Consider the following 22,449-nt stretch of genomic DNA (forward strand, 5'->3'; position numbering starts at 1 on the left):
CGATATTCAAATACCTTAGAAATGCTATTACTTCAATTTCTCAAACATATGACTATTTTACACCATTTTAAAGACAAGACTCTCGTTAATCTAACCACACTGTCCGATTTCAAAAAGGCTTTACAACGAAAGCAAAACATTAGATTATGTCAGCATAGTACCCAGCCAGAAATAATCAGCCACCCATTTTTCAAGCTAGCATATAATGTCACATAAACCCAAACCACAGCTAAATGCAGCACTAACCTTTGATGATCTTCATCAGATGACCATCCTAGGACATTATGTTATACAATACATGCATGTTTTGTTCAATCAAGTTCATATTTATATCAAAAACCAGCTTTTTACATTAGCATGTGACGTTCAGAACTAGCATACCCACCGCAAACTTCCGGTGAATTTACTAAATTACTCACGATCAACGTTCACAAAAAACATAACAATTATTTTAAGAATTATAGATCCAGAACTCCTTTATGCAATCGCTATGTCCGATTTTAAAATAGCTTTTCGGCAAAAGCACATTTTGCAATATTCTGAGTAGATGGCTCGCCATCACGGGCTAGCTATTTTGACACCCACCAAGTTTGGACCTCACCAAACTCAGATTTACTATAAGAAAAATTGCATTACCTTTGCTGTTCTTCGTCAGAATGCACTCCCAGGACTTCTACTTCAATAACAAATGTTGGTTTGGTTCAAAATAATCCATAGTTATGTTCAAATATCCTCTGTTTTGTTCGTGCGTTCAAGACACTATCCGAAGGGTGACAAAGGGTGACGCGCCCGACGCGTTTCGTGGCAAAAAAATTCTAAATATTCCATTACCGTACTTTGAAGCATGTCAACCGCTGTTTAAAATCAATTTTTATGTGATTTTTCTCGTAAAAAAGCGATAATATTCCGACCGGGAAACCCTGTTTTCGTTCAAAGACGAAAAAATAAAAACATGGTGTTGGCTCGTGCACGCGCCCCCAGTCTCATTGTTCTCTGATCGACCACTATCCAAATGCGCTACTGTTTTTCAGCCATGGCCTGCAAAGTCATCATTCAAGGTTCTGCCTCCTGAGAGCCTATGGGAGCCGTAGGAAGTGTCACGTTACATCAAAGATCCTCAGTTTTCAATAAAGAGAGTGTAGAAGGCCAAGAAATGGTCAGAGAGGGCACTTCCTGTAAGGAATCTTCTCAGGTTTTTGCCTGCCATATGAGTTCTGTTATACTCACAGACACCATTCAAACAGTTTTAGAAACTTTAGGGTGTTTTCTATCCAAATCAAACAATTATATGCATATTCTAGTTTCTGGGCAGTAGTAATAACCACATTAAATCGGGTACATTTTTTATCCGGCCGTGCAAATACTGCCCCCTACCCTAGAGAGGTTAACATGCGATTGCATTGAGAATTGTTGAGCAATGAATGGACTTACAAAAACATGTTTTACTCCAGCAGCAACCAGCCGAGGAGCTGCAGAAGAAATCCTGCTCAAAATAGGCTCTGTATGCTGTGCGCGCGTCATAGTTTTGTTAGATAAATAAGATGCATGATGACTAAAGAAAATGCACACAGGCCAAATGAACGCATAGACCGATAAGCATGACAAATACTTGACTGGTATTTCCAACAATGAATAAAAAGCATTAATTTGCAATGTGATATTTTTTCTTCCGGCCATTTTGGCCGGCAACAGTTTTATTTATCGTCTTTAAAAAAAAATGTTTTGCATCTTCAAAGTGGTAGGCATGTTGTGTAAATCAAATGATACAAACCCCCCAAAAATAAATTTTTATTCCAGGTTGTAAGGCAACAAAATAGGAAAAATGCCAAGGGGGGTGAACACTTTCGCAAGCCACTGTATTTTCTAAACTGTCAGCAGAGTAGCTAGCAAGCAACAAGTTATGCCAAATAAATCAGATTTGTCCCATGGCCAGGAATCAGATTTGTATCTTATTTCAAACTACCTATGAAGGTGGCTTGAAATATCTGATTTTTTTTGCTTTTTGACCGTTCAGACTTAAAAAAAAGATTTGAATCAGATATGCGTATTTTTTTTTTTTGTCACTTCAAACTGCCAATGTGAACAAGGCTTAAGACTTAGCTAACTAACCACGCTGTTAGCTATATATATATATATATATACTGTTGAAGTCGGAAGTTTACATACACTTAGGTTGGAGTCGTTAAACCTCGTTTTTAAACCACTCCACAAATTTCTTGTTAACAAACTATAGTTTTGGCAAGTCGGTTAGGATATCTACTTTGTGCATGACTTAAGTAATTTTTCCAACAATTGTTTACAGACAGATTATTTCACTGTATCACAATTCCAGTGGGTCAGAAGTTTACATACACTAAGTTGACCGTGCCTTTAAACAGCTTTGAAAATTCACAAAAATGATGTCATGGTTTTGGAAGCTTTTGATTGACTCAATTGATCATTTGAGTCAATTGGAGGTGTACCTGTGGATGTATTTCAAGGCCTACCTTCAAACTCAGTTGCTCTTTGCTTGACATCATGGGAAAATCAAAAGAAATCAGCCAAGACCTCAGAAAACAAGTTGTAGACCTCCACAAGTCTGGTTCATCCTTGGGAGCAATTTCCAAATGCCTGAAGGTACCATGTTCATCTATACAAATAATAGTACGCAAGTATAAACACCATCGGACCACGCAGCCGTCATACCGCTCAGGAAGGAGACGCGTTCTGTCTCCTAGAGATGAACGTACTTTGGTGCGAAAAGTGCAAATCAATCCCAGAACAACAGCAAAGGACCTTGTGAAGATGCTGGAGGAAACAGGTACAAAAGTATCAATATCCACAATAAAACGAGTCCTATATCGACATAACCTGAAAGGCCGTTCAGCAAGGAAGAAGTCACTGCTCCAAAACCGCCATAAAAAAGCCAGACTACGGTTTGCAGCGGCACATGGGCAGAAAGATCGGTGTTTTTGGATGAAAAAGGGTGAGGCTTGCAAGCCGAAGCACAGGGGTGGCAGCATCATATTGTGGGGGTGCTTTGCTGCAGGAGGGACTGGTGCACTTCACACAATAGATGGCATCATGAGGTAGGAAAATGATTTGCATATATTGAAGCAGCATCTCAAGACATCAGTCAGGAAGTTAAAGCATGGTCGCAAATGGGTCTTCCAAATGGACAATGACTCCAAGCATACTTCCAAAGTTGTGGCAAAATGGCTTAAGGACAACAAAGTCAAGGTATTGGAGTGGCCATCACAAAGCCCTGACCTCAATGCTATAGAACATTTGTGGGCAGAACTTGAAAAGCCTGTGTAAGCAAGGAGGCCTACAAACCTGACTCAGTTACACCAGCTCTGTCTGGAGGAATGGGCCAAAATTCACCCAACTTATTGTGGGAAGCTTGTGGAAGCCTACCCAAAACGTTTGACCCAAGTTAAACAATTTAAAGACAATGCTACCAAATACTAATTGAGTGTATGTAAACTTGTGATTCACTGGGAACGTGATGAAAGAAATAAAAGCTGAAATAAATCATTCTCTCTACTATTATTCTGACATTTCACGTTCTTAAAATAAAGTGGTGATCCTAATTGACCTAAGACAGGGAATTTTTACTAGGATTAAATGTCAGGAACTGTGTGAAAATGAGTTTAAATGTAATTGGCTAAGGTGTATGTAAACTTCCGACTTTGTGTGTGTGTGTGTATATGTATATATATATATATGTGTGTATGTATGTATATATGTGGATATATATATATATATATATATATATATATATATATATATATATATATATATATATATATATATATATATATATTCACTACCTGTCAAAAGTTTTTCTTTATTTTTACTATTTTCTACATTGTTGAATAATAGTGAAGATATCAAAACTATGAAATAACACAAATGGAATCATGTAGTATATATAAAAGTGTTAAACAAATTGAAATGTATTTTATATTTGAGATTCTTCAAATAGCAACCCTTTGCCTTGATGACAGCTTTGCACTATCTTGGCATTCTCTCAACCAGCTTCACCTGGAATGCTTTTCCAACAGTCTTGAAGGAGTTCCCACATATGCTGAGCACTTGTTTGCTGCTTTTCCTTCACTCTGCTGTTTGACTCATCCCAAACCATTTGGTTGAGGTCGGGGAATTGTGGAGGCCAGGTCATCTGATGCAGCACTCCATCACTCTCCTTCTTGTTCAAATAGCTCTTACACAGCTTGGAGGTGTGTTGAGTCATTGTCCTGTTGAAAAACAAATGATAGTCCCACTAAGCCCTGTCATGACTGTCCTGCTCGGCTCAGGTTACCAATGACCACAATCCTGCAGAGAGATTTCATCCCCACCAGAGGAGAAGGGATCTCAAGGGATAGGAAGATGTGGGGGTTTTATGACCCCTCACGCCATTGTAAAGCTTAGGCAACAGACTAAAATCCTTTGTCCTCTCACTATGGAGAACCAGCCTCAGAACATTAAACATGCAATAAAGGGACTTTGGAACAATGGTTTCCGTCAGCCACAATGGTGGTCATGACGATAAATGTATTATGAAAATTATTGTCATTTTTGTCTGGTTATTAAAGGTTAAATGTTATAATGGAAACATTGTAACTTTAAGAGTTTTCATAGTATATGCTTGATGTTTATACATTGGACGTTGTGTGGAAAATGCCCATATCAAAGAGAATGTTTAGGTAAAGATGAAATGTGATGTTAGTTGTCTAAAATTGGATTGGAGTTAAATCTAGACCTTGCCTTAACTTGGTACGCCCAGAGAATTGCCCTAAAGGCGGTTACACCCACTTCTGACCCGAGGGTATAAGACATGTGAGTTAAGAATGAACATATCAGACTAAGTGACCCGTGCTGCAGCTAAGGTCTGAAAAGTCAACGAACGCAACACAAGGTTGAAGACAAATCTTTTTTCTACCCATGCTACGGATGAGTAGCTATGTCTAAGCGGGTGAATTCAAGCCGGACCACCCGGTCTCCACTCCCCATCGAATCGTGGTATCTACACTGTTTCCATTCCTACGCTGTGAGCTCTGAGTTACAGAGCTGGCTGTCCTCTGAAGATCCCTTTCAGAACAAGGGCGAGGAATCAGGCCACTAAGCCAAAAGGACACTGACATCGTGAGGACAACCAGAGAGTTGCACCAGAGAAGAGCGTCATTGAGAAGCCTAAACAGTCCACGCGGAGAATCCACGGAGACCTTCAACACGTAATTACATCATTATATTCTGACCCATAAGAGCGGCAGTTCGGGGCAAGGTTAGGGTTATAATAAGGATAGCTGACAAATGCACCCAAATGTATGTTTCTCTCGTGTACTTTCTCTTTTTCTCTCTTTTTGAAATCCCTATTTTGCTTAACACGCTTCATAGTGTGTTGGTCCTTTATACTAAGTTCTAATCAATAGCCTAGACTGTGTTTTTGTTTATGTTTATCTTTTATTATCATTTTAGCTTTCTAGTAAATAAATAATCAACTAAAATTGGTGTGGTACGAACTCATTGGTGGGACCCAGGTTTGTGCAGATTCCTGGATTATGCAACGTTCAGAATGAGACTGTAGAGGAAATTGATTAATTAGCGCCTGTTGTAAAATCGATATTCTGATATTCTTTGAGTTAATTTGGGAAATAGAAACTCAATAAAACGAATTTTCCCATGGTGCCCCAGGTTTATGAGTTAATAATTGCCTGATTCATTTAATCACGCAATTATAAACCGTTAATGTGACGACTGCTGCTCATCGAATGATTAACTAATACAACGTCACGACAGCCCAAACCAGCTGGGATGGTGTATCGCTGCAGAATGCTGTGGTAGCCATGCTGGTTATGTGTGCCTTGAATTATAAATAAATCACAGACAGGTGTCACCAGCAAAGCACCCACACACCATAACACCACCTCCTCCATGCTTTACAGTGGGAAATACACATGCGGAGATCATCCGTTCACCCACACCGCGTCTCACAAAGACATGGTGGTAGGAATCAAAAATCTCCAATTTGGACAGATTTTGACCGGTCTAATGTCCATTGCTCGTGTTTCTTGGTCCAAGCAAGTCTCTTATTCTTATTGGTGTTCTTTATTAGTGGTTTCTTTGCAGCAATTTGACCATGAAGGCCTGATTCACAGTCTCCTCTGAACAGTTGATGTTGAGATGTGTCTGTTACTTGAACTCTGTGATGCATTTATTTGGGCTGCAATTTCTGAGGCTGGTAGCTCTAATGAACGTATCCTTTGCAGCAGTGGTAACTCGGGGTCTTCCATTCCTGTGGCAGTCCTCATGAGAGCTAGTTTCATCATAGCGCTTGATGGTTTTTGCGACTGCACTTGAAGAAACTTTCAAAGTTCTTCAAATTTTCCATATTGACTGATCTTCATGTCTTAAAATAATGATGGACTGTTGTTTCTCTTTACTTATTTGAGCTGTTCTTCCCATAATATGGACTTGGTATTTTACCAAATAGGGCTATCTTCTGTATACCCCCCTACCTTGTCAGAACACAACTGATTGGCTCAAACGCATTAAGAAGGAAAGAAATTCCACAAATTAACTTTTAAGAAGGCATACCTGTTAATTGAAATGCATTCCAGGTGATTACCTCATGAAGCTGTTTGAGAGAATTCCAAGAGTGTGCAAAGCTGTCATCAAGGCAAAGGGTGGCTATTTGAAGAATCTCAATATAAAATACATTGCTCAAAAAAATAAAGGGAACACTTAAACAACACAATGTAACTCCAAGTCAATCACACTTCTGTGAAATCAAACTGTCTACTTAGGAAGCAACACTGATTGACAATAAATTTCACATGCTGTTGTGCAAATGGAATAGACAACAGGTGGAAATTATAGGCAATTAGCAAGACACCCCCAATAAAGGAGTGGTTCTGCAGGTGGGGACCACAGACCACTTCTCAGTTCCTATGCTTCCTGGCTGATGTTTTGGTCACTTTTGAATGCTGGCGGTGCTTTCACTCTAGTGGTAGCATGAGACGGAGTCTACAACCCACACAAGTGGCTCAGGTAGTGCAGCTCATCCAGGATGGCACATCAATGCAAGCTGTGGCAAGAAGGTTTGCTGTGTCTGTCAGCGTAGTGTCCAGAGCATGGAGGCGCTACCAGGAGACAGGCCAGTACATCAGGAGACGTGGAGGGCAACAACCCAGCAGCAGGACCGCTACCTCCGCCTTTGTGCAAGGAGGAGCAGGAGGAGCACTGCCAGAGCCCTGCAAAATGACCTCCAGCAGGCCACAAATGTGCATGTGTCTGCTCAAACGGTCAGAAACAGACTCCATGTGGGTGGTATGAGGGCCCGACGTCCACAGGTGGGGGTTGTGCTTACAGCCCAACACCGTGCAGGACGTTTGGCATTTGCCAGAGAACACCAAGATTGGCAAATTCGCCACTGGCGCCCTGTGCTCTTCACAGATGAAAGCAGGTTCACACTGAGCACGTGACAGACGTGACAGAGTCTGGAGACGCCGTGGAGAACTTTCTGCTGCCTGCAACATCCTCCAGCATGACCGGTTTGGCGGTGGGTCAGTCATGGTGTGGGGTGGCATTTCTTTGGGGGGCCGCACAGCCCTCCATGTGCTCGCCAGAGGTAGCCTGACTGCCATTAGGTACCAAGATGAGATCCTCAGACACCTTGTGAGACCATATGCTGGTGCGGTTGGCCCTGGGTTCCTCCTAATGCAAGACAATGCTAGACCTCATGTGGCTGGAGTGTGTCAGCAGTTCCTGCAAGAGGAAGGCATTGATGCTATGGACTGGCCCGCCCGTTCCCCAGACCTGAATCCAATTGAGCACATCTGGGACATCATGTCTCGCTCCATCCACCAACGCCACGTTGCACCACGGACTGTCCAGGAGTTGGCGGATGCTTTAGTCCAGGTCTGGGAGGAGATCCCTCAGGAGACCATCCGCCACCTCATCAGGAGCATGCCCAGGCGTTGTAGGGAGGTCATACAGGCACGTGGAGGCCACACACACTACTGAGCCTCATTTTGACTTGTTTTAAGGACATTACATCAAAGTTGGATCAGCCTGTAGTGTGGTTTTCCACTTTAATTTTGAGTGTGACTCCAAATCCAGACCTCCATGGGTTGATAAATTGGATGTCCATTGATTATTTTTGTGTGATTTTGTTGTCAGCACATTCAACTATGTAAAGAAAAAAGTATTTAATAAGATTATTTCGTTCATTCAGATCTAGGATGTGTTGTTTAAGTGTTCCCTTTATTTTTTTGAGCAGTGTATATTTTGATTTAACACTTTTTTGGTTACTACATGATTCCATATGTGTTACTTCATAGTTTTGATGTCTTCACTATTATTCTACAATGTAGAAAATAGTAAAATTCTAGAAAAACCCTTGAATGAGTAGGTGTTCTAAAACTTTTGACCGGTAGTGCATATCTATATATATCTCCTAAATTGAACTAGAACATGTTCAGGAGGTCCTTATGAGACATAAATAAATTGTCTGGCTCTTAGTGTACCGCTACTGGTGGAGGACTTCACATTAAAAGAGGGTGTAAATGTTTATAACAGAAATGCTTTTGATGTTGCAGACCTTTCTGGCTTCTATGAACCAAGTGTTCCCTGCTGAGGAGGATGTCAACAAACATATGGAGGACAACTGTAAGTTCACACTTTACTTTTATCTATCTTCAAGTTGGCTTGACTGGAATGGACTTAATGTTGTTGTATGTAACTTAATGTGCAGATGTTTTTAAAGACATGCTCCGGTACTTGGGTGACTAAGATTATTATTTTTAAACCTCCCGCTTTAGGCTAGAGGTGTCAATGTGTAGTTCATACAGTGGTTGCCCCGCTAAAAGTTTTGCAATTATGCTGCATGACTTCGAGGTAATTTGTGGTTTAGTACGGTACCCTGCGTCACCACTTCATTGCTCCAGACCAGCGCAAGGGGGAGTTAGAGCACTGATTATGCTTTCGGGTCCTACTGTGTCTCTGACAATGAATGGGCGACATAAACCTAAATAGAAACTGATAATTGTGCACGACTTCAGTATTACTTACTAAAACTGTTGTTACATTAAAGTTTTTATTCTTATATTTTGTTAGGATTATTTTGCTCTTACTGCAGCCCACTCCTGGCCGGTCACGTTATTTATTTGTGACATTGTGGTTACAATAAAGAATGTAAACAAGATGCTGTGTTTTTATTTACAGTAGTGATGGACAGCTGGTGGCATTTTGAAAACAGGTTTTCAAACACTTGTGGCCCAATTAGCAGGACAATAGACTCTTTATAGCCCGGCTACTGTAGGTATGAACATCCACCTGCCTGCAATGTATTCAATGATTAAGTACTCTGAAGTGTTACATTTCTAACTCAAAACAGCAGTACAGTATTTCTTCATCAATATCTTTATGCTTTCGTTAATAAAATGGTGATAAAAATACTCTTTCAAAATGCAGATGTTTATTTAGTTATGGATCCATAACAAATTACTATGGGAATAAATATCACTGAATTACAGAAATATTGGAACAAAGTTGTCTAATGAAGGTAAACAAATTGTTGCTTACTGGAAAATATTCTTACAAAAACACGCACGGTCATGTTGTACAGCGCCATTATATCTATTAGCTATTATTATATATATTAGTCTATTAATAGACTTGCCTAGAAGGAGGGTAGGGGGAGAATTCTATCGCCAAATGTATTTCTAAGTTAGGTTGGCTGTATCACAACTGGCCGTGATTGGTTGCAATTTCAGTTTAATCCACCAGAAAAGACAAAACAAATAATACAACAAAAAGTATTATTATGTATCACATCCGACCGTGATTGGAAGGCACATAGGGCGGCGCACAATTGGCCCAGCGGTTCTCTCCCTCTAAAAACAGAAATAAATGTTTTGGCCTTTGACACCTTACTCCTTCCTCCCCGTTGGGGAATTGAACCCCTGTCAACCGCGTGCCCGCACAACACAGGGATTCTTTAGCTAAATAGCCAAGTACTGTAGCCTACTCCCAACAGTCACGTTGTACAGCACCATATTTTCTTTTCCATCCTAACAGAAACCCAGAGGGTTTTTAGTTTTTCTTGGATAAGAAACCCCATAATATTAAGCAAATTAATGAAGCAAGATTTCTTAAAATCAGTCCCGTATACTATGTTCTTACAAAAAAGGTTTTACATTTTCTACTACAGCTGCTATTGAAGGCTATCAAATGCTTCTCAAAGATGCCCTCTGGTGGTCAAACTAGCATTAATGGTGCCAGTGGTTGGCACTTAAATAACGTGCCGTAGAATTCTGCGGCGCCATGCAAGCTGCACATACAGTATCTGCACATATGTGACATAGTAAGCAGTTTTTGTGGACCACTTCTGTCTTGTGAGTGCTACTTTCATAACTACTGGCTAAAAAGTTTTCAAAAGTAACAGAGAACCTCTTTAAAGGATGCTTTCTCATGAGTGACTGTTTTTCTCTCTTTCAGGTTCTCTTATGTACCTGAATGAAGGCACACTCTTAAACAACGTCCGAGTGCGGTATAGTAAAGACAAGATTTATGTAAGATGTCTTCATCTCATTACAAATCAATTGTATATTAATCCTAGGCCTTTAAGATAGACCATTCTTTTCCTGTAAGAGACATCTGGTGGTCATAGGCCTAGTTGTGAAATTCAGATGCTCTAGCTCTCGGGTGTCAAACTCATTCCACGGAGGGCCGAGTGTCTGTGGATGTTTGGTTTTTTCCTTTCAATTAAGCCCTAGACAACCAGGTGAGGGGAGTTCTTTACTAGTTAGTGACCTTCATTTCTCAATCAAGTACAAGGGAGGAGTGAAAACCCGCAGACACTCGGCCCTCCATGAAATGAGTTTGGCCACGTGTGCTCTAGCTCATGTGATGATTAAAAATGTGACTTTTTGCTACACAGACTTATGTGGCCAACATCTTGATTGCGGTGAACCCTTACTATGACATACCCAAACTGTACGCTCCAGAGACCATCAAGTCTTATCAGGGCCGGTCCCTGGGCACTCTACCACCTCACGTCTACGCTATCGGTGAGGGCAGACATCTCTATTACATGAGTGGCTGCTATACTGCCTGGTTACTGGTCATAAATGCAGTGTGTTTAAATGTAAAGCAATGGCTACATTTGACATACATTTGAATAAAGCCTAGGACTATGTCATGTAAAAGTGTTGCCAAAGCATCAGATCATTACTTGATTGATTATGTGTTTTTTTTTTTGGCTTTCTGTCTTTCAGCGGACAAGGCATACCGGGACATGAGGGTGCTGAAGATGAGCCAGTCTATCATAGTGTCTGGAGAATCTGGGGCCGGGAAGACAGAAAACACAAAGTTTGTCCTCAGGTCTGGCCTAAAATACTACTGACTACTATGATCTTGTTAGTTATTACAGACAACCTTGAAAATATTAAAGATAGACTGAGCGAGATAACGTTGCATGCACGACGTAAACAATGGGTCAATTTCCGCAACAATTAAGAGTGTTGTAGCGCGAGACTAAACTTCTCAGCTGTTTTGGTCCTGTAGCTGTCACGTTGAAGCAGCATGAAGCGCACCCTTGCATGTGCACAGTAACTCTGTGTGACTGTGTGAGAGCAAAGTATTGCATCGCGCTCATCTCAATATCTGCAGTGCTGTTCATTGCAACTTCATATAGTTGATTCTACCTTTAACCAAACGTACCATGTTTAGGGCTTGACGTTCAGGTATATTTGTCAGTGAAACGCCTTGATAGTGTCCACTGAAAGCTGCTGGCCTGAACTGAAGAAAAAAATACTCTCCCAGTGCAAAATCTAACAGAAAAGGTCTAATTTCAATATCAGGTGATTTTATCTTTAATTTGCGGGTCGAACAAGTATCCTATAGCCTATAATAACCTACCCTCTAGACACAAATAATTACATTTTAACTTAACAATGTCATAGTTACATTGATTGTTTGGAGGGAGGCTGTTATTGTTAGCGATTTTGAACAGTCAGCAGGCTATAAAATCTCTTATCTTTTGCTAAATTCAGTTTTCCTGGTTTTGTTTTTCCAGGATTCTGAGTATTTTTCAGGTTTTCACAAGTCCACATCAATGCTTAAACCACGTCAGGAGACCAATTTTTAAGAAGTATTTCCTAGTACCTACCATACCGCTGTCATTATGCTGTGAGCTATTCCACACGACAACCAGTTGAGAGCTGTGCACTCTTGCCCAACAGATTTTCCGCTCAAAATAGGCAGTGTGCTGTGCGCGCGTGATAAATAATCTACATACCTAATAGCTTTAGGAATTTCTTATTTTTTTTAATCAATTATTATATAGCCTAGATTGAAAATAGCATTATTACAATATTTGTATCACTGGCACAAGTGGGCCACTGACATGGATGATTGACAGACCCAGAGGGTTTCCTCAACCTCCCTGGGCCAGCAGGCAGCCCTGTATGTCGAGCCCGATGTTGTGTAATGACGTCAGTGCATAAGCCATGTTTTCTGTAATTTCACTCATCTCCAAAGTAGGGCTGTCAAACAATATATATATATTTTTTTATGAAGTTAATCGCAGGATTTGCTTACTAATTACGATTCAACGCAAATTCTGAATTTGCTCAAATTGAGCTGTAATTTTAATTATTACAAGAATATTGACGTTAGCAAAATCAGGTAAATTGATAAACGCACACTTCCTTTAACCTCGTTTTTAGCTGTATAGATTATGTATTTTGGATGTTTTCAGTGTATTTTGAACGCTTTCAGACAATGCGATTAATCATGATGAAAAAATGTGTCCACTCAAATTACAAAAAGTTAACTTGAGTTAATAGCCCTAGTCCAAAGATTAACGTCATATACTGTAGCATCATTGCTATTCTTCATCCTATAGATATTTAACAACATCATACGGAACGGGTCAAGATATTGATGAGAGAATTGTTCAAGGTAGGATTTAACAAATAACTTCACCAATAACTTCCAAATCGTTCTTTGGCCATCCAAAGTGGAAGAGATCCCAATACTTATTTTGTGCCTGTACATTTCAGCAAACCCCCTGCTTGAGGCCTTTGGAAACGCCAAGACAGTCAGAAATAACAACAGCAGTCGTTTTGGGAAATTTGTGGAAATCCACTTCAATGAAAAGGTTAGCCATCATTTTCTGTGGCTAATGCAATTTCAGCCTAAAAAGTAAATTCTGTGTTTTGGTAAATTTCATTGTTGCTTCATTGGCCCACATTGTGTGTGTGTGTGTGTGTGTGTGTGTGTGTGTGTGTGTGTGTGTGTGTGTGTGTGTGTGTGACAGAATAAAGTGGTGGGTGGCTTCGTGTCCCACTACCTGCTGGAGAAGTCAAGGATTTGCATGCAGAGTAAAGAGGAGAGGAACTACCACATTTTCTACAGGCTATGTGCCGGCGCCTCCGAGGACATCAGACAGAGGCTGCACCTTGACTCCCCTGACAGCTTCAGGGTCAGTGGTACACACACACTATGCATACACAAGCGGGCATACTGCACAATCTAGAGGGTGACCTGTGTATTACTGTGGAGTGTAACTAGAGAGCGTCTTTCGATACCAGGTTGAGAGGATGGAAGGAAGAGTCCTTTCAAAGAATGCTGCAAATAGCACTCGCGTGTGAACTCCCTGTTCCCCATGCCTGACTGGGTTCTGACAAGAAGTTGCCCCCGTCCCTCCCGCTAATTGGGACATTTTGCTAACTTTTTGTTGTCTGAGTGGGGGAAATACTGTAAGTTACGTGGACTCTATGTATTCTCAAAGATGATGTGATGATTATAATAATTAGCACTTTGATGTTATACAAGCAAGCCAAGCACCTGTGAGTCCAAATGTGCACTTCATATTTCCATATCGTAAAACTCACATAGTATATACAGTGTCAACATTTATGATCAATATGTTTGATGTACAGTTACAAGATGACATGGCATAATACCCTGGGTTGTCCTAAACAGAATGAGCCTTGGCTTGTTGTATTGTGAAGAAAATTGGCAACGGACCACGCATCTGAATGGACTCCATTCTATGCGCACAAATATTACAATCTGTTTCTCTGAATTACCTTTTGAAAGCCTAACACTATAAGATTGTATTTTTTTATTTAGCTAGTCGTGTTGGCAACAGAACAAGCTTTGAAATTATGTCCACCTGACCCAGATTATGGTTAATAATGGACTGTTTTTGGATCGTGTAAACGACAAGAACAATTGTGTAAAGGCAGGGATGCAGGGCTGTGGTCCAAACAAAACATCTACAAGCGTGCTCGCTCTAGTTCGTCAACGGCACAGTTCGGGGAGCTGAAAAAAAGCACCTTATAGTTTAAGAATCTTCTTTGAGTCAGAAAAGGGCATTAGAATTACTTAGGAACTGGCACACTTTGGAGACTGTGTGTGGCCACTTTAAAACACCAGTTAGACCTCAATACAAACCTTGTTATATTTTTGTATTATGTTGCACCTACCCAAAATGTTCCAAGAACATTCTTTTCATGTTACTGAATGTATCCAGGGTATTTTCAGATTTTGTTATCAACAAATGCGGCAAAACGTATAGACGATTTTGACTGCACATAAAATCAACAGTGTAATGTTTGGATTCAGTCTTGTTTCAGATGAACTGTTCTCAACTTTACTCAAATAATTTACCCATAATCTCCAAACTGTTCCCTTTTAATTACCATGATGGTTATGCATATTCTTTTCGATATTTCTTCTGTAAGAAATATTTCAATTTAGCCCTATCCATATAGGCCAAGGGGGTTAAACGGAATGTTATTTAGACCAAGGCCTATTTTTCAAGGGAGCCCTGCACACAGTCATACAAATTCACAATATTTGCAATTCTAATGCAACAAAAACATAGTATGTATTAGAGGTCGACCGATTATGGTTTTTCAACGCCGATACCGATTATTGGAGGACCCCCCAAAAAAAGCCGATACCGATTAATCAGTCTATTTTTATTTATTTATTTATTATTTTTTTGTAATAATGACAATACCAACAATACTGAATGAACACTTATTTTAACTTAATATAATACATCAATAAAATCAATTTAGCCTCAAATAAATAATGAAACATGTTCAATTTGATTTAAATAATGCAAAAACAAAGTGTTGGAGAAGAAAGTAAAAGTGCAATATGTGCCATGTAAAAAAGCTAACGTTTAAGTTCCTTGCTCAGAACATGAGAACATATGAAAGCTGGTGGTTCCTTTTAACATGAGTCTTCAATATTCCCAGGTAAGATGTTTTAGGTTGTAGTTATTATAGGAATTATAGGACTATTTCTCTCTATACGATTTGTATTTCATATACCTTTGACTATTGGATGTTCTTATAGGCACTTTAATATTGCCAGTGTAACAGTATAGCTTCCGTCCCTCTCCTCGCTCCTACCTGGGCTCGAACCAGGAACACATCGACAACAGCCACCCTCGAAGCAGCGTTACCCATGTAGAGGAAGGGAAAAAACTACTCCAAGTCTCAGAGCGAGTGACGTTTGAAACGCTATTAGCGCGCACCTGGCTAACTAGCTAGCCATTTCACATGGGTTACACCAGCCTAATCTTGGGAGATGATAGGCTTGAAGTCATAAGCAGCGCAATGCATTGCGAAGGGCTGCTGGCAAAACGCACGAAAGTGCTATTTTGAATGAATGCTTACGAGCCTGCTGCTGCCTACCATCTCTCAGTCAGACTGCTCTATCAAATCATAGACTTAATTATAACATAATAACACACAGAAACACGTGCCTTAGGTCATTTAATATGGTCGAATCCGGAAACTATCATCTCGAAAACAAAACGTTATTCCTGTACATTGCACAACCTTCAGTGTTATGTCATAATTACGTAAAATTCTGACAAATTACCCAAAGTGTTGCATATACCCTGACTGCATGCAATGAACGCAAAATGACACAATTTCACCTGGTTAATATTGCCTGCTAACCTGGATTTCATTTAGCTAAATATGCAGGTTTAAAAATATATACTTCTGTGTATTGATTTTAAGAAAGGCATTGATGTTTATGGTTAGGTACAGTCGTGCAACGATTGTGCTTTTTTCGCAAATGCGCTTTTGTTAAATCATCCTCGTTTGGCGAAGTCGGCTGTCTTTGTTAGGAAGAAATAGTATTCACACAGTTCGCAACGAGCCAGGCGGCCCAAACTGCTGCATATACCCTGACTCTGTTTGCAAGAGAAGTGACACATTTTCCCTAGTTAAAAGAAATTCATGTTAGTAGGCAATATTAACTAAATATGCAGGTTTAAAAATATATACTTGTGTATTGATTTTAAGAAAGGCATTGATGTTTATGGTTGGAGCAACGTGTACCTATGCGATTATATGCAATGCAGGACAGGCTAGATAAACTAGTAATATCATCAACCATGTGATTATGATTGATTGATTTATTGATTGATTGTTTTTTATAAGATAAGTTTAATGCTAGCTAGCAACTTACCTTAGCTTCTTACTGCATTCGAGTAACCTCGTGGAGTGCAATGTAAAGCAGGTGGTTAGAGCATTGGACTAGTTAACCGTAAGGTTGCAAGATTGAATCCCTGAGCTGACAAGGTAAAAATCTGTCTTTCTGCCCCTGAACAAGGCAGTTAACCCACCGTTCCTAGGCCGTCATTGAAAATGAGAATGTGTTCTTAACTGACTTGCCTACCACATTTTACATTTTTACATTTTAGTCATTTAGCAGACGCTCTTATCCAGAGCGACTTACTGATTTCCGATTGTTAAGAAAACTTGAAATCGGCCCTAATTAATCGCCCATTCCGATTAATCGGTCGACCTAGTATGTATAAGCAATTTAAAAGAAGTACAGTGAGGGGAAAAAAGTATTTGATCCCCTGCTGATTTTGTACGTTTGCCCACTGACAAAGAAATGATCAGTCTATAATTTTAATGGTAGGTTTATTTGAACAGTGAGAGACATAATAACAACAAAATAATCCCGAAAAACGCATGTCAAAAATGTTATAAATTGATTTGCATTTTAATGAGGGAAATAAGTATTTGACCCCCTCTCAATCAGAAAGATTTCTGGCTTCCAGGTGTCTTTTATACAGGTAACGAGCTGAGATTAGGAGCACACTCTTAAAGGGAGTGCTCCTAATCTCAGCTTGTTACCTGTATAAAAGATTGATTGATAGATTGCTTCTGTCCACAGAAGCAATCAATCAATCAGATTCCAAACTCTCCACCATGGCCAAGACCAAAGAGCTCTCCAAGGATGTCAGGGACAAGATTGTAGACCTACACAAGGCTGGAATGGGCTACAAGACCATCGCCAAGCAGCTTGGTGAGAAGGTGACAACAGTTGGTGCGATTATTCGCAAATGGAAGAAACACAAAATAACTGTCAATCTCCCTCGGCCTGGGGCTCCATGCAAGATCTCACCTCGTGGGGTTGCAATGATCATGAGAACGGTGAGGAATCAGCCCAGAACTACACGGGAGGATCTTGTCAATGATCTCAAGGCAGCTGGGACCATAGTCACCAAGAAAACAATTGGTAACACACTACGCCGTGAAGGACTGAAATCCTGCAGCGCCCGCAAGGTCCCCCTACTCAAGAAAGCACATATACATGCCCGTCTGAAGTTTGCCAATGAACATATGAATGATTCAGAGGACAACTGGGTGAAAGTGTTGTGTTCAGATGAGACCAAAATGGAGCTCGTTGGCATCAACTCAATTCGCCGTGTTTGGAGGAGGAGGAATGCTGCCTATGACCCCAAGAATACCATCCCCACCATCAAACATGAAGGTGGAAACATTATGCTTTGGTGGTGTTTTTCTGCTAAGGGGACAGGACAACTTCACCGCATCAAAGGGACGATGGACGGGGCCATGTACCGTCAAATCTTGGGTGAGAACCTCCTTCCCTCAGCCAGGGCATTGAAAATGGGTCGTGGATGGGTATTCCAGCATGACAATCACCCAAAACACACGGCCAAGGCAACAAAGGAGTGGCTCAAGAAGAAGCACATTAAGGTCCTGGAGTGGCCTAGCCAGTCTCCAGACATCCCATAGAAAATCTGTGGAGGGAGCTGAAGGTTCGAGTTGCCAAACGTCAGCCTCGAAACCTTAATGACTTGGAGAAGATCTGCAAAGAGGAGTGTGACCAAATCCCTCCTGAGATGCTTGCAAACTTGGTGGCCAACTACAAGAAACGTCTGACCTCTGTATTGCCACCAAGTACTAAGTCATGTTTTGTAGAGGGGTCAAATACTTATTTCCCTCATTAAAATGCAAATCATTTTATAACATTTTTGGCATGGGTTTTTCTGGATTTTTTTGTTGTTATTCTGTCTCTCACTGTTCAAATAAACCTACCATTAAAATTATAGACTGGGCATTCCTTTGTCAGTGGGCAAACGTACAAAATCAGCAGGGGATCAAATACTTTTTTCCCTCACTGTAACTTACAAAACACGATCATGAAAAGCAAACACATTCCTCAGTAAAAAAGTCAACAATCTGAACCGTCCTAGCGTCACCAAAACCTCCAACCTTAGAGTTCTGGAGATCATTCCACAAGGAAGGTGCAAAAAAAACTAAACACACATTTACCTAACCCAGTGGAGACTGAAGGGATCTCCAGAGTTAGCCATCCCTGAGATCGGGTCTGGTGACTCGTATGTCTGTAATTTAAAGATGAAGTAAGGTATGGCGGAAGTTTGCACAAGAGGGCGTTATGAACAACAAGACTTAAGAGAGGGCCAGACTACTTTCTGATACAGAATGCAGTGTGATGTGTACTGAACCTATCGCCCATAATAAAGCGTAGTGCCCAATGATAAACTGCGCCCAATGGCTTCAATACAGTGGCAGCTGCATTCATATGGACGATATCGCCACAGTCTAAAGCCGGAATGAATGTCTACTGAATTATTTGTTTTCTGCTATTTAACCAAAGGCATGCCCTATCCTTTAAAGGAAGCACATTTTAATTATTCTTAACCAACTCATCAATATGCTTTTTGAAAGATAGCTTTTCGTCAATCCAGATACCCAGATATTTATAAGTGGGGACACGATCAATGTGGGAACCATCCAATGTAAATATGCATAGATCATCCAATACATTTTTAAGCTTTTTGGAAAATAACATACAGTTGAAGTCAGAAGTTTACATACACCTTTGCCAAATACATTTAAACTCAGTTTTTCACAATTCCTGACATTTAATCCTAGTAGAAATTCTGTCTTAGGTCAGTTAGGAACACTTTATTTTAAAAATGTGAAATGTCAGAATAGTAGTAGAGAGAATTATTTCGTTCAGCTTTTATTTCTTTCATCACATTCCCAGTGGGTCAGAAGTTTACATACACTCAATTAGTATTTGTTAACATTGCCTTTAAATTGTTTAACATGGGTCAAACATTTCGGGTAGCCTTCCACAAGTTTCCCACAATAAGTTAGGTGAATTTTGGCCCATTCTTCCTGACAGAGCTGGTGTAACTGAGTCAGGTTGTAGGCCTCCTTGCTCGCACACACTTTCTCAGTTCTGCCCACAAAGTTTCTATAGAATTGAGGTCAGGGCTTTGTGATGGCCACTCCAATAGCTTGACTTTGTTGTCCTTAAGCCATTTTGCCACAACTTTGGAAGTATGCTTGGGGTCATTGTCCATTTGGAAGACCCATTTGCGACCAAGCTTTAACTTCCTGACTGATGTCTTGAGATGTTGCTTCAATATATCCACATAATTGTCCTACCTCATGATGCCATCTATTTTGTGAAGTGCACCAGTCCCTCCTGCAGCAAAGCATCCCACAACATGATGCTGCCACCCCTGTGCTTCACAATTGGGATGGTGTTTTTCGGCTTGCAAGCCTCCCCCTTTTTCCTCCAAACATAACGATGGTCATTATGGCCTAACGGTTCTATTTTTGTTTCATCAGACCAGAGGACATTTCTCCAAAAAGTACGATCTTTGTCCCCATGTGCAGTTGCAAACCGTAGTCAGGCTTTTTTATGGCGGTTTTGGAGCAGTGGCTTCTTCCTTGCTGAGCGACCTTTCAGGTTATGTTGATATAGGACTCGTTTTACTGTGGATATAGATACTTTTGTACTTGTTTCCTTCAGCATCTTCACAAGGTCCTTTGCTGTTGTTCTGGGATTGATTTGCACTTAAGTCTCGCTATATCAGGGACTGACTGATTTTACATGGGTAATGTTAGCTATGGCTAGAGATGTTTATAACCATAGTTTGTCCCCTGGATATCAAAGCATTGACATCAAAGCATTATCTAACTTAGCTGGCATAATAATATAGCTACCTAGCTAGCTAGTCAATGAGGTGATGCTAACTCTGAAAGCTCCCCCCATTTGAAAAATAATGCTACTGTAACATTACCAAATGATAAACATGACCATACTGTAAGCTGTTTTCTAGATAGCTAATAAACTTAGCTAGCTGAATAGCATTTACTAAAATGGACTAACTTAACCTTGGTAACATTAGCAGATTGCATTATATTTTAGATATAACCAACTTTGACAGTTCTCACTAACCTATGAAAATGAATGCTAGAGCTACTGTAACTATACTGTACCATTACCATGCTAGCTAGCTAGCTTGCCTCGCAGCTAAGTTAAGCAACAACTATTGATAGCCACAAGTTAGCGGTTTATATTTAAATTCTGCTGTCTGAGAACAAGTTGGCTCTGGTTAATATTTACGGGGCGGCAGGTAGCCTAGTGGTTAGAGCGTTGGGCCAGTAACCGAAAGATTGCCGGATGGACTCTCCGACCTGACAAGGTAAAAATCGGTCATTCTGCCCCTGAATAAGGCAGATAACCCACTGTTCCCTTGTAGGCCGTCATTATAAATAAGAATTTGTTCTTAACTGACTTGCCTATTTGAATAAAGGTTCAATTTAAAAAATATATATAATAGTAAATATCACCATTGCAGTAGCTTTTATGTTTTTAATCTTACCTTGTGGTATGAAAAGCTGATAGTCCAGGAGAAGGTAGGTTGGTTGGTTTGCTGGCTAGCTAGCTACAGTTCTGTCTCGAACGTGTAGTGTCTGGACGTCTCTATTTTATTTCCAGGTGCTTGTCTGAGTCAACCAATAGTGTCGCACCCCTCCATCTTTCGAAAGATGGACGTGTGTGACGCTAGAGGCTGTGTTCTTCTTCCAAATAATGAGAAGTTATACATGACTGGCTTTTGAAACATGCACATGGAGATGATTGGACATGGTTGACAGCCTAATGTGAGTAAAATAGCACCATGTTCTACCAAGTGGGCTACAGGGGTAAAACAACAATTATAGTTGTTATTTTGGGTATTTTTCACGGTATGATTATAGCAAGTCTCCACAGTGACAGTCACATCAACAGAAGCAATAAACTAAACTCAGCAAAAAAAGAAACGTCCTCTCACGGTCAACTGTGTTTATTTTCAGCAAACTTAACATGTGTAAATATTTGTATGAACATAACAAGATTGAACAGCTGAGACATATACTGAACAAGTTCCACAGACATGTGACTAACAGAAATTGAATAGTGTCCCTGAACAAAGGGGGGGTCAAAATCAAAAGTAACAGTCAGTATCTGGTGTGGCCACCAGCTGCATTCAGTACTGCAGTGCATCTCCTCCTCATGGACTGCACCAGATTTGCCCGTTCTTGCTGTGAGACGTTACCCCACTCTTCCACCAAGGCACCTGCAAGTTCACGGACATTTCTGGGGGAATGGCCCTAGCCCTCACCCTCTGATCCAACAGGTCCCAGACTTGCTCAATGGCATTGAGATCCGGGCTCTTCGCTGGCCATGGCAGAACACTGACATTCCTGTCTTGCACGAAATCACGCACAGAACGAGCAGTATGGCTGGTGGCATTGTCATGCTGGAGGGTCATGTCAGGATGAGCCTGCAGGAAGGGTACCACATGAGGGAGGAGGATGTCTTCCCTGTAACGCACAGCATTGAGATTGCCTGCAATGACAACAAGCTCAGTCCGATGATCTGTGACACACCGCCCCAGACCATGACAGACCCTTCACCTCCAAATCAATCCCGCTCCAGGGTACAGGCCTCGGTGTAATGCTCATTCCTTCGACGATAAACGCGAATCCAACCATCACCCCTGGTGAGACAAAACTGTGACTTGTTAGTGAAGATAACTTTTTTGCTAGTCCAGTCTGGTCCTGCGACGGTGGGTTTATGCCCATAGGCGACGTTGTTGCCGGTGATGTCTGGTGAGGACCTGCCTTACAACAGGCCTACAAGCCCTCAGTCCAGCCTCTCTCAGCCTATTGCGGACAGTCTGAGCACTGATGGAGGGATTGTGCGTTCCTGATGTAACTCGGGCAGTTGTTGTTGCCATCCTGTTTCTGACGCCCTGTAGCACTGTCTTAGGCATCTCACATTTCGGACATTGCAATTTATTGC

At 40.8% G+C, this 22,449-nt stretch overlaps 1 protein-coding gene across 5 annotated transcripts in view; it reads left to right on the top strand.

Annotated features, from left to right (window-relative positions):
* The window catches only part of myo6b (myosin VIb), a 96,644-nt gene that overhangs the window by 21,160 nt on the left and 53,035 nt on the right, over positions 1–22,449 (top strand). For all 5 annotated transcript variants that reach the window (XR_003869575.1, XM_029713963.1, XM_029713964.1 and 2 more), the window contains exons 3-9: positions 8,583–8,652; positions 10,483–10,556; positions 10,925–11,054; positions 11,262–11,367; positions 12,893–12,948; positions 13,050–13,147; positions 13,307–13,471. Coding sequence is in view for 4 of the 5 variants with exons in the window: in XM_029713963.1 (XP_029569823.1) it covers positions 8,583–8,652; positions 10,483–10,556; positions 10,925–11,054; positions 11,262–11,367; positions 12,893–12,948; positions 13,050–13,147; positions 13,307–13,471 (699 nt within the window). In the remaining variant the exon portion in view is untranslated. The remainder of the gene's footprint in view (positions 1–8,582; positions 8,653–10,482; positions 10,557–10,924; positions 11,055–11,261; positions 11,368–12,892; positions 12,949–13,049; positions 13,148–13,306; positions 13,472–22,449) is intronic.

The sequence above is a fragment of the Salmo trutta genome, chromosome 25 (assembly GCF_901001165.1).
Source record: "Salmo trutta chromosome 25, fSalTru1.1, whole genome shotgun sequence".
Taxonomy (NCBI): domain Eukaryota; kingdom Metazoa; phylum Chordata; class Actinopteri; order Salmoniformes; family Salmonidae; genus Salmo; species Salmo trutta.